This window comes from Pagrus major, chromosome 16, assembly GCF_040436345.1.
Source record: "Pagrus major chromosome 16, Pma_NU_1.0".
Taxonomy (NCBI): domain Eukaryota; kingdom Metazoa; phylum Chordata; class Actinopteri; order Spariformes; family Sparidae; genus Pagrus; species Pagrus major.
The window spans coordinates 327414-340603 of record NC_133230.1 but is presented as its reverse complement, the minus strand read 5'-3'; the positions used below and the strand labels follow the sequence as shown (position 1 = coordinate 340603).

The following is a 13190-nucleotide window of genomic DNA, read 5'->3' as shown; positions in this document are numbered from 1 at the left end:
TTACTGTGTGTGTTCTACATGTTACTGTGTGTGTGTTCTACATGTTACTGTGTGTGTGTTCTACATGTTATTGTGTGTGTTCTACATGTTACTGTGTGTGTGTGTGTTCTACATGTTACTGTGTGTGTGTTCTACATGTTACTGTGTGTTCTACATGTTAGTGTGTGTGTTCTACATGTTACTGTGTGTGTTCTACATGTTACTGTGTGTTCTACATGTTAGTGTGTGTGTTCTACATGTTACTGTGTGTGTTCTACATGTTACTGTGTGTTCTACATGTTAGTGTGTGTGTTCTACATGTTAGTGTGTGTGTTCTACATGTTAGTGTGTGTGTGTTCTACATGTTACTGTGTGTGTTCTACATGTTACTGTGTGTGTTCTACATGTTACTGTGTGTGTTCTACATGTTACTGTGTGTGTGTTCTACATGTTACTGTGTGTGTTCTACATGTTACTGTGTGTGTTCTACATGTTACTGTGTGTGTTCTACATGTTACTGTGTGTGTGTTCTACATGTTACTGTGTGTGTTCTACATGTTACTGTGTGTGTTCTACATGTTACTGTGTGTGTGTTCTACATGTTACTGTGTGTGTTCTACATGTTACTGTGTGTGTGTTCTACATGTTACTGTGTGTGTGTTCTACATGTTACTGTGTGTGTTCTACATGTTACTGTGTGTTCTACATGTTAGTGTGTGTGTTCTACATGTTACTGTGTGTGTTCTACATGTTACTGTGTGTTCTACATGTTAGTGTGTGTGTTCTACATGTTAGTGTGTGTGTTCTACATGTTAGTGTGTGTGTTCTACATGTTAGTGTGTGTGTTCTACATGTTAGTGTGTGTGTGTTCTACATGTTAGTGTGTGTGTGTTCTACATGTTACTGTGTGTGTTCTACATGTTACTGTGTGTGTTCTACATGTTACTGTGTGTGTTCTACATGTTACTGTGTGTGTTCTACATGTTACTGTGTGTGTTCTACATGTTACTGTGTGTGTTCTACATGTTACTGTGTGTGTGTTCTACATGTTACTGTGTGTGTTCTACATGTTACTGTGTGTGTTCTACATGTTACTGTGTGTGTGTTCTACATGTTACTGTGTGTGTGTTCTACATGTTACTGTGTGTGTTCTACATGTTACTGTGTGTGTGTTCTACATGTTTCTGTGTGTGTTCTACATGTTACTGTGTGTGTGTTCTACATGTTACTGTGTGTGTGTTCTACATGTTACTGTGTGTGTGTTCTACATGTTACTGTGTGTGTGTTCTACATGTTACTGTGTGTGTTCTACATGTTACTGTGTGTGTTCTACATGTTACTGTGTGTGTGTTCTACATGTTACTGTGTGTGTTCTACATGTTACTGTGTGTGTTCTACATGTTACTGTGTGTGTTCTACATGTTACTGTGTGTGTTCTACATGTTACTGTGTGTGTGTTCTACATGTTACTGTGTGTGTTCTACATGTTACTGTGTGTGTGTTCTACATGTTACTGTGTGTGTTCTACATGTTACTGTGTGTGTGTTCTACATGTTACTGTGTGTGTGTTCTACATGTTACTGTGGTCACAGTCAAAGCCTCACATATAAATATTCTCCAGTAAAAGTCTTAAAGTATCCGATGTTAAATGTAGTTAAGTATCAAAGTATCAGTAAAGTAACTGATCATATATTAACATGTATAAACTGTTGTTATCTGACTGACATGTTCTACTGTGGCTCTGATGCAGCTTATAATCTGTAAAGTAACTAGTTACTGAAGTAATCAAATAAATGTAGTGGAATAAAAAGTATTATTATTATTATTATCATCAATAATAATAATAATATTAGTGGTGTGCTGTATGAACCAGGTCTCCCTCTTAAACAGACGTTAAACTCTTCCTGGTTCAACAGTAGTATTTATTATTAACTAGTTTACTTTGAATAAATGAATAAAGTAGAAAGATGAAATAAAACGTATCTTTAGTAACAGAGTTTATTGATGTCTGGACAGTAAACACGTCACTGGTCATCCAGGTGGTGACGTCAGACCAGGTGCTCTTTGTGTCTCGATGAATCAAAAACAGAATAAAAGTCGCTCCATGTGTCTGTCAGATATTTCCTGTTTCCGAGTTGAAGCGTGTTCCCTGAACGCACCATATGGAGTGAGTAAATGGGCGGGGCTTCACCGTAATCCTCTGCGCTGGTTGGTCGGCCGTCCTGCCGCTCCTCCGCGGCCAGCCAATGGTTGCCCTGGACCCGGTCCCGTTGTGTCCGCCGCGAGGAGAACCGCGGCGAGGGATGACGTCAGAGGAGTTAACGGAAGGAAGCGGTGACGAGTGATGACGCAGAGTGCGTGACAGCAGGAGGTGATGCGTCATCAGAGGAAACCTCTACACTCAGGACTTAGACTCATAAAATGGCGGCCAGCTGATGAGTGTTTGAATTAAAATCATAAAAGTATTTATTGAGTTTAAATGTTTGAATTTATCATTTAACATCGTTTATAAACGTTGTGTTTATAAACACTGTGTTTTGTTTATAAACGTTGTGTTTATAAACACGTCAGCTCTGTAACTACAGCAGCTGAACATCAGTTTGCAGGTGTGATGGCTTCATGTGATCGTTGACGTGTTTCACAGAGCGACTCGTCACAAACACAAAGGTTTAAAACTTGTACGGAGGCCTGACAGGGTCAAACATCAACAACAAAGAAAGAAATGTCCCTAATGATTTTCAAAATAAATGTACACAAAATGTGACAAAATTATTTATTTACCTTTTAATTAGTTATTCAATTTATTTACTCTCCATTTTATCTATCTGAGTCATTATTATCTCTAAACTCTTTATTTCTGTATTTTTCTTTTTACATTCATTTAAATTTCAGTTCAGTTCATTTTCTTGACCGCTTTATCCGTGAGGGTCGCGGGGATGTTACCGCTTTATCCCCCCTTTCGGGGGGTTGCGGGGGTTACTGGGGCCACATCCAGTGTTCATTTATTACACATATTTTTAATATTATCTTGGTGCATTTAATGGAAGAATAATTTATGTATTGAGCCATTTATCGATTGATTTTGTCACTGACAGGACTCATGGCTGACATTAAAGGTGCAGTATGTAAGAATTTTAGTTCAAAACATTCAAAATTAAGTGAAATTATTGGCTGAATGTGGAGAAAATAACAGTACTGACTAATGTCAAAGACCATATTTACTAAAGTTAGCGTGCTAACTAGCTAGCCCCAGGTCTGATAACCTTTCTCCCAGCAGACCAAAGCTCATGTGATAGCAGTTTAAACACCAACTCTCTCCTGGTAGTCTGGCTAGCTGCACGGCTAATTGAGCTATCAGACTAAGCTACAGTCATGGATGTAAGAACAGTTACAGTTAGTAATAAACAGAGTACAGTTAGCAAAAGTTAGCAGTTACCCTGGAGATATGCTGCCCCCTGTTTATTGGGAGTATGAAGTGAACATGAGACATTTAACAGCAACAACATTCAGTAGAAACATCACAGTTACGTTTTCCTTTTCAGCTCTTTATTACAAACTGACACAAGTCAAACCAGTCTGGACCAGTTTGGACCAGTTTAGACACGTTTAGACCAGTTTAGACCGGTTTGGATCAGTCTGGATCCGTTCCACAGCTCCATCTTTAGAAAGGAGGATTAACACAAACCTGACAAAAACATGTCTCCATGACAACATGATCAGAGTGACATCACGTTAGCATGCTAACAGCTGGCCTGTGTCGAGGTAAAATGGAGGACGGTCGTCAGTCGGACCTGAAACTTTATAAATGAATCACACAAACATTATGAGGACGGTTCCACCGGATTCAGTTTGAAACCAGTTCCTGAGAACTGAGGACGGATTTTATGTTCCAACTGAAGGATTCATGAGGAGCTGCTGGGTCCAGAACCAGAACCAGAACTGGTCCAGAGCTGTAGAACCCTGCTCCAGAACAGTCCTTAGACCTTTAAACCAGTCTGGTTCAGGTCAGATGACCCTGTATAGGTGGATCTGTCTGAGAGCGTCAGGGTCTGTGTCTCTGTCCAGGTAAACATCGTAGTCCACAGGAAGTTCCTCCACCCAGCCAGGCTGCAGCGCCTCCTGCTGGACACAAACAGGAAGTGGTTCATTGATGACAGTAAAGGACGTGTTTAAAACTGGTCCTGGTTTGTGTGTGTGTGTGTGTGTGTGTGTGTGTGTGTGTGTGTGTGTGTGTGTGTTACCTGCAGAGTGCTCAGACTCTCCTGCAGACTGGGGACTGTGACCAGCAGAGATCCTTTCTTTCTGAAGTTCTCCATGATGAACCTCCACGCTCTGAACACACACACACACACACACACACACACACACACACACACACACAGAAACTGAGGATTCATGTGTTCGTCATGTTTGTTAGCATGTTAGCGGTTTGTGTCTCCAGCAGCTCCTGAGGGAAACATCCGTCTGTTTAGCTGCTGAACATGTCTGTTTGTTGTGTTCAACAGACAAACAACCAGCTGAAACTCACGAAGCTCCTTAAAGACGAGAAGCTGCAGGTTCAGATTATAATCATCATCATGGAGGGAGGAGATGATGACTCCATGAATCTGATTAGAAATCCTAAAAAAAGACGCTCCTCACATGTGCAGAACTTGCCTTAGAAACATCATGTTTTTAAGTTTTCTTCAGTATCACAGTGATCCAGTGATAGTTGTCTGTACATCCACAGGTTCACTGCTAACAGGAAGTGCTAACAGCTAACTCAGCAAAGTTTTAATGGAGTTTTGGAGTTTGTTCAAACTTCACCTGACTTCCCTTCAACGTGGGGGGAGGAGATAATGACTGGATTTTACTTTTTGGCTGAACTGTGTCTTTAAACCGTTTAAGTTTTAAACTCTTCATTCTGCTTCTTTGATAAATGTTTCCTGGTCGTTTGTCAGCACAGAAACTCTGCTGGATGATTTTATTTAGTGCACTTGAATGCACCTCAAACACAAATGGCTGCAGGTTGTTTAAAAACGTTTCCAGAAGAACAAGAACAAGAAAGAGAAGAAGAAGAAGAAGAAGAAGAAGAAGAAGAGTGTGTGTGTGTGTCTGTGTGTGTGTCCTCACCTGACTTGTTCTCTGGGTTCCATGAAGAACTCGAACACATTGTTCATGATGAGAACGTCGGCGTTCTGCAGCAGAGCGTCCTGCAGGCAGACATCAGAGTGGAGAACCTGCAGGAGAGGAGACCTGTCAGAACTTGCTTCTGCTGGGTTCTACTGGGTTCTACTGTGGGTGTGTGTATCGTCACACTGACCTGTATCCGGTCCGTCAGCTGGTATTTCTGGATGATGTCGTTCTGCAGTTTGACGAACTCGTCACAGAGCTCCACCCCGATCAGCTGAGAGGCCGAGCTGAACACATGAGCCTGAACACACGTGTTCTACATGTTACTGTGTGTTCTACATGTTACTGTGTGTGTTCTACATGTTACTGTGTCTGTTCTACATGTTACTGTGTGTGTGTTCTACATGTTACTGTGTGTGTGTTCTACATGTTACTGTGTGTGTTCTACATGTTACTGTGTGTGTTCTACATGTTACTGTGTGTGTGTTCTACATGTTACTGTGTGTGTGTTCTACATGTTACTGTGTGTGTTCTACATGTTACTGTGTGTGTGTGTTCTACATGTTACTGTGTGTGTTCTACATGTTACTGTGTGTGTTCTACATGTTACTGTGTGTGTGTTCTACATGTTACTGTGTGTGTGTGTTCTACATGTTACTGTGTGTGTTCTACATGTTACTGTGTGTGTGTTCTACATGTTACTGTGTGTGTGTTCTACATGTTACTGTGTGTGTTCTACATGTTACTGTGTGTGTGTGTGTGTGTGTTCTACATGTTACTGTGTGTGTGTTCTACATGTTACTGTGTGTGTGTTCTACATGTTACTGTGTGTTCTACATGTTACTGTGTGTTCTACATGTTACTGTGTGTGTTCTACATGTTACTGTGTGTGTGTTCTACATGTTACTGTGTGTGTGTTCTACATGTTACTGTGTGTGTTCTACATGTTACTGTGTGTGTGTTCTACATGTTACTGTGTGTGTTCTACATGTTACTGTGTGTGTGTTCTACACTTGGACCTAAAAAGTGGGACATTTTGCAAAAGAACCTTCAAGTATTCTTCAGAAAGGACTCTAAAGAAGAGGTAACAACATTAATCAGCAAAACAGAAGAAAAAAATATCATCTTTAGATATATTTTTTAAATCAAAACAACTAGCTAACTGTCAACTGTGTTATTTGCTGTCAACTGCTAACTAGGCTACTACCTGCCACTGTTAAAACTGCGTTTAAAGGCTAGACAAGCTAACAAAGTAAACGGTTAGCCTAGCCCCCTGTGGAATAAACAAGTGGTCGCCATGGAAACCGGTCAGAAGGCAGCTAACAGAGCAGCGAGGTTGAATACCCTGCTAAATGTAAGAGTGCAGCAGCTAGAGAGAAACACAAGGAGAAGACACTACGTGAAAATCCAGAGGTCCTCTTCACTGACTACGCCCAACACAAAGAAGGAAGGAAGAAGAACAACCTCATATTCTTCATTGATTCATCTACATCTGGAAACATATTCTGTGCAACAATTATGCATACATATCCAGTGAGGGCATCGGCTCAGGAGGCAGATTAAAGATTTGTAAAGATGAACACCTTGACAAGGATGACCCTCTGCTCACCATCACATACTACACCAAAGGAAAGGTCATGATCCAGGAGAATGAAGCCAACCTGGAGTCCTTTGAAGAGGCTTTCTCCTCGTTAAAAGCTGAGGTGGACACCAAGAGGATCAATGTCCCCTCTGACAGTGAAGATGATGAGAGCCCAACAGAGAACCCCACCACCTTGTCCATCTCTGCCCCTCCCACACCTGCCAGCTCCACCAACCAGCTAAAGGAGAGTATGGCCCTGCTGGAGCTGGACTTTGCTGAATTCAAAGAGCTGACCCAGGCCAGGCTGTCTGACCACCAAGACAACAATGTGCAGCAGCTTCATGAGGAGCTCCAGCAGCTCAAGAGAGACAACCAAGCCTTGGCATCTGACCTCAGAGGAAGTGTAGAGGCACTAAACCGGAGAACAGTGTGCTCCGTGCTCAGTTAGCCAAAGTGAAGGAGGATGCTGAGAATAGAGAAAGGAGCTTCCCCAGGAAAGTCCAATACCTGACAGACCAACTCTCAGCAGTCCCCACATTGGCAACTACAGAGACACAGACTCTCCCTGTGTGCTGACCAGCTTAGTGAAGTGTTCACACTATTGTTCCAGGCCAGTCGCTCTAACGTCTCTTGTGATGAAGGTTCTTGAGAAAATATTGAAGGATGAAATTGTCTCCCTTATAAATGGCAAACTTGATCCACTACAATTTGCGTATCAGTCCGGGAAAGGTGTGGATGATGCTAAGATCTTTATCCTAGACAGGTTATATAAGCACCTTGAAAAACCCAGTGCACATGCAAGGCTTTTATTTGCTGATTTTTCCTCAGCTTTTAATAAGATGCAGCCTCATATTTTAATTGAACGTCTTGCTTCTTACTTTATCTACCTGATCAGATTTTATTGTTGCTCTTAAATTTTTTACCAGACAGAATTCAGCGAGTATTTGTGAATGATCATATGTCCACCTCCATCACTTTAAACACAGGCTCTCCACAGGGCTGTGTCCTTTCTCCTTTGTTATTTATTATGTATACTGACTGCTGCAGGTCTTCCCAAGTGGGCAGCCATCTTGTTAAATTTTCTGATGACACGGCCCTACTGTCACTCCTCCAGGGGGCCAAATCAGATCATGGCTGTGCATTACCTTCATTTGTGGAATGGTGCGATGAGAACTACCTGGACTTAAACGTGACAAAAACCAAGGAGTTAATCATTGATTTTAGGAGGAGCCGTCCTAATCCTGCTGCATGCACTATTCATGGAGGAAATGTAGAAATTGTGGAGTAGTATGTGAAGTATTTAGGTACAATGTTTGACAAAAACACAGAGTCTATTGTTAAACGGGGCCAACAACGTATCCATCTACTGCGGAAGCTGAATTCTTTTAATGTTTCTAAGAGCATTTATGTAACTTTTATCATTCTTTTATTGGATTCTGTTGACGTTTTCTTTTATTTGTTGGTTTTATGGTCTATCTGTGAAGAAGAAGCAGCATTATCAAAGTCTGTTCCAAGATCACTGGAGTCCAGCTAACAGACTCCAAGCTCCATCTGGAAAAAAACGTGTTATCCAGAAAGCCAGACCGGTCATTAGTCATCCTGACCACATCGTCAGTCAGCAATTCTGTTTGATGCCCTCAGGGTGGCGTTACCTTGCCTCCCCAAGGAAGACAAACAGAATTCATACGCGAATTCATTTATTCCTTCGGCCATCAGGCTTCTAAATGCTGCTGACAGCTAAATGAACAAAGGCCAGGCATTGTAAACCTGAGAGCCTTAATGTGTGTTGTTTTTTTTGATTTTATTTTGTGGGTTTTTTTGTTGTTGTTAACTATGTGACTTGAGGCTGCAAACTGAATTGCCCTGCTGGGATAAATAAAGTTGTTTGATTGATTGATTGATTGATTGAAAAAAGGAGACCCTCAGGAGCCCTCAATGTCTGGTGATCCACACAGGAACAAATGACCTGCACAGCCTCTGAATGGACACTGCTGAGGCAGTGAGGAAGATGGCGGAGCAGGCCAGTGAGGAATTCCCTGACACCCGCATTGTGATCCCCACCCTGCTACCTAGGACAGACACCCCTTCTCATGTCATCCATGACATCAATATGGAGATCAGAAGAGGATGTGCCACCTTACCAAACATCCACCTGGCCCTCCACCCAACCATTGGCACCCGGGACCTCTATAATGGACTTCATCTTCACAAAGAGAAGGTGAAGATCTTTGCAAAGACCCTCAAAGACGCGGCCCTAGGACGCAGTCCTTCCACCCTCTCTTCTACTAGAAGCTTCAGAGACCATCCAAGACCTCCTCCTTTCCATCACCACCCCAGGATCATCCCCCCTGCTGTGAGGAGACACAACAGCACATTTTGAAAATCTGTACAAAGACACACCAATAAATCAAATCAATTCAGATCAGTGTATTATACAAGAAAAACTCCAAACATTAGAAGAAACAGTTAAAGAGAACCAAAACCCCGCTTGATTTCCCAATTACTTGGGAAGAATTGACCACACAGACAAAATGTCTCCAGCCGAGGAAAGCTTGTGGTCCAGACAGCATTAAAAACCAAATGCTCAGATGCAGCAGCCCAGAGCTGCAGGGTGCAGTGTTAAAGCTGTTCAATACTGTGTTACAGTCGGGATGTTTTCCTGACATCTGGTGCAAAGGGCTCATTTCCCCCATTCATAAGAGTGGGGACACATCAGACCCTGATAACTACCGTGGCCTCTGTGTCAGCAGCTCCAGGTAAATTATTCTGGAGTATTCTGAATAAAAGAAAACTGGATTTCCTTGACGAACACTCCATCTTGAGTAAAAGTCAAATTGGCTTCCTCCCAAAACAACGTATATACCCTTCACACTTTAATTAACAAACATGTTCACCAAACAAAAGATGGTAAGATATTCACTTGTTTCATTGATTTCAAGAAAGCTTTCGACTCTATTTGGCATGAAGGGCTCTACTACAGGCTCCTGCACTGTGGTACAGGGGGCAACATGTACCATCTGGTTACATCAGTGTATTTAGAAAATATGTGTGCTGTTAAAATTGGAGACAAACAGACTGAACTCTTCACCCAGAGAAGAGGAGTACGCCAGGGCTGCAATATAAGTCCGACTTTATTTAACGTGGATATAAATGAACTTGCTGGTGAGCTGGATCCATGTGCTGCTCCTGGCCTCTCCCTCCTGGACAGAGAGGTGAAGTCTCTGTTTTATGCTGATGACCTTGTTCTACTGTCTCCTACTGAACAAGGACTACAGCAGCAGCTGGACATAGTAGGAAAGTACTGTCAGAACTGGGCCCTGGCAGTAAACATGAAGAAAACTAATGTCATGATCGTTCAAAAACGCCCCAGAGTCAGGAGAACAAACACCAATTTACCATAAATAATCACATCATTGAACGCAGCATGAGTTATAGCTGCCTTGGTATAACCATTACAGCATCAGGAGTTTCAACATGGCAGTGAACGCACTAAAAGAAACAGCTGGAAGAGCCCGACATGCAATTAAGAGAACATTTTATCATTTCCAAATTCCAGTCAAAATCTGGCTTCACATATTTGATAGTGTCATCCAGCCCACTGCGCTGTACGCTAGTGAAGTCTGGGTCCACTCAGTCATCAGAGCTGAACCCGCTGGGACAAACATCCAGCAGAGTCTTTACATGCAGAGTTCAGCAGACACATTTTACACACACACAGACACACACCAACAAATGCATGTAGAGCAGAATGAGGCAGATACCCACTGATAATTAACATTCAACAGAGAACGCTCAACTTTTTAACCACCTGAAATCAGCTGGTCCCCTATGTCAGCTGGTACTGAGGCTGACTGCCCCCTCTCAGACAGTCTGACCAGCCTCACAACAACACTGCTCTGCAACACCAATCAGAGTAAAGCACATTATAACACAATGTAAAGAAACCTGCCTGGAACATTGGGAAGAAGAAACTAAAAGCCAAAGTGGATCAGAACGTTATCTCGCCCTAAAAAGAGACGATGAAGAGCAGAACATCTCTCTGCTGTCAGAGATAGGAAGCAGAGACAGATGCTCACCAAGTACAGGCTCAGTGACCACAAACTGACCATCCAAACAGGAAGACACAAACAATCACGGCAACCAAAAGACAACACAACATGTGGTCACTGCCGGACAGGTGAGGCTGAGACAGAGATGCACTTTCTCCTACAATGTAAAGCATTCAACGAAAGCAGGAACATTTATTTTAACAAGTTCAACTCTGTAATCTCAGAGTTCAAAGAGCTGAACCACCTCTCAACATTAAAATACTCCTGGGAGAAGGAGACAGGGCAACCTGCTGCCCAATATGTGTCAACATGCACACCTGAGACACACACACACACACACACACACACACACACACACACACACACACACACACACACACGCTATAATGGGTTAAAAAATAAAGACCAGTGAACCATCTTCTGTCAGTGTACATAAAGCCTGTCTGATCCCCCACAGAGCCTTGAAAGAATCCAGATTACTGGTCAGAGTATAGAAAGCGTGCTCTATTTTTAGACGAGCCGCCACCAGACCCTTCAGACTCTGCACTACATCAGTCCAGCCCTGACCTAACATCTGGTTCTTCCTGGTCTTCCAGATGGCTAGCTTTGCAGTTCCAAACAGGAAATTGATAGAACCAAAGTTGATCTCTTACTCGATACATATCTAGGCCCGAAAACAAACAAGGGGACAGAGAACGTCTCTCTCAAAGCTTCCACCCATTCCTGCAGTACTCAAAGCCCACTAACCGAGGACAAGATACCACTAAATGCTCCAGTGTTTCACTTTGTTCACAGAACGGACATCACTCCCCAGTGTTTTGGTCCAGGTGAGCTCTGTGTCTGTTCGTGGCTATTGCTCCATGTATAATTCTCCACTGGAGGTCAGCCACCCGTTTCTCAACAGGAGGCTTATACAGGACCCTCCACCTGCCTTTAGGGGTAGAGTCTCATCTCATCTCATCTCATCTCATCAACTTCCGCTTTGTCCGGGGTCGGGTCGCGGTGGCAGCAGGCTCAGTAGGGAGCTCCAGACCTCCTTCTCCCCAGCAACACTTTCCAGCTCCTCCGGGAGGATCCCAAGGCATTCCCAGGCCAGATGAGATATGTAGTCTCTCCAGTGAGTTCTGGGTCTGCCCCGGGGTCTCCTCCCAGTTGGACGTGCCCGGAAAAACCTCCATAGGGAGGCGCCCAGGAGGCATCCTGATCAGATGCCCGAACCACCTCAACTGGCTCCTCTCGACGCGAAGGAGCAGCGGCTCTACTCCGAGCTCCCTCCGGATGTCTGAGCTCCTTACCCTATCCCTAAGGCTGAGCCCAGCCACCCTACGGAGGAAACTCATTTCAGCCGCTTGTATCCGCGATCTCGTTCTTTCGGTCACTACCCACAGCTCGTGGCCATAGGTGAGGGTTGGAACATAGATGGACCGGTACAACGCCCGCAATACTGCAGACGCTGCACCAAGCCGTCTGTCCACCTCATGCTCCATTCTCCCATCACTTGTGAACAAGACCCAGAGATACTTAAACTCCTTCATTTGGGTCAGGAACTCACTCCCCAACCGGAGGGGGCAATCCATCATTTTCCGGTAGAGAACCATGGCCTCAGATTTAAAGGTGCTGACCCTCATCCCGACCGCATCACACTCGGCTGCGAACCGCCCCAATGCCTGCTGGAGGTCATGGGCTGAGGAAGCCAACAGAACCACGTCACCTGCAAAAAGCAAAGACGCAATTCTGAGGCTCCCATACCGGACACTCTCCTCACCATGGCTGCGCCTTTAGATCCTGTCCATGAATATCACAAACAAGGAGACAAGGGGGCATCCCTGGCGGAGTCCAACACCCACTGGAAACGTATTCGACTTTGTGCCGAGTATACGGACACAACTCTCACTTTGGTCTTACAATATACACACACATACACATATATATATATATATATATATATATATATATATATATATATATATATATATATATATATATATATATATATATATATATACCTGTTCACCTACCGCCAACAGAACATGCTCCACCATGGTGTTGGGCTGCTGTACCACCCTTACTCCATGCTTTAGAGACAGGGACAGCGTCTCAGAGGACGCCATCCCTGCCAAGAAACACGGTTTACCGTCAGCCAAACAACCACCAGACACACACCGAACTACACTAACAACAACCACAAACAACTACAATCATACAATAATGTGTGTGTGTGTGTGTGTGTGTGTGTGTGTGTGGTTCTGACCCCGTACAGGACAGCTCCCAGTCTGGAGCCCACGTCCACCAGCAGCCGGCCGCTGAGGTCTGGCAGAACATTCTCAAACAGGAACTGAAGCTCTGAGATGGAGAACGAGTGAGAGATGAAGTCTGAGGGAGGAAGAGGAGGAAGATGATGTCAGCAGAGAGAACAGAAATCAGTGATGATGATGATGATGATGATGATGATGATGATGATGATGATG

General features: G+C 43.6%; 1 protein-coding gene across 2 annotated transcripts in view; it reads right to left on the bottom strand.

Moving 5' to 3' along the window:
- Positions 1-3503: 3503 nt before the first annotated feature.
- The window catches only part of LOC141010809 (uncharacterized), an 11712-nt gene continuing 2025 nt past the window's right edge, over positions 3504-13190 (bottom strand). The window contains exons 4-8 of one of the 2 annotated variants that reach the window (XM_073483916.1): positions 12974-13095; positions 5282-5392; positions 5092-5198; positions 4221-4311; positions 3504-4101 (exon numbers count right to left, since the gene is read on the bottom strand). In XM_073483916.1, the coding sequence (XP_073340017.1) occupies positions 3985-4101; positions 4221-4311; positions 5092-5198; positions 5282-5392; positions 12974-13095 (548 nt within the window). In that variant the 3' untranslated portion in view covers positions 3504-3984. The remainder of the gene's footprint in view (positions 4102-4220; positions 4312-5091; positions 5199-5281; positions 5393-12973; positions 13096-13190) is intronic. The other variant, XM_073483918.1, reaches the window with a different exon arrangement.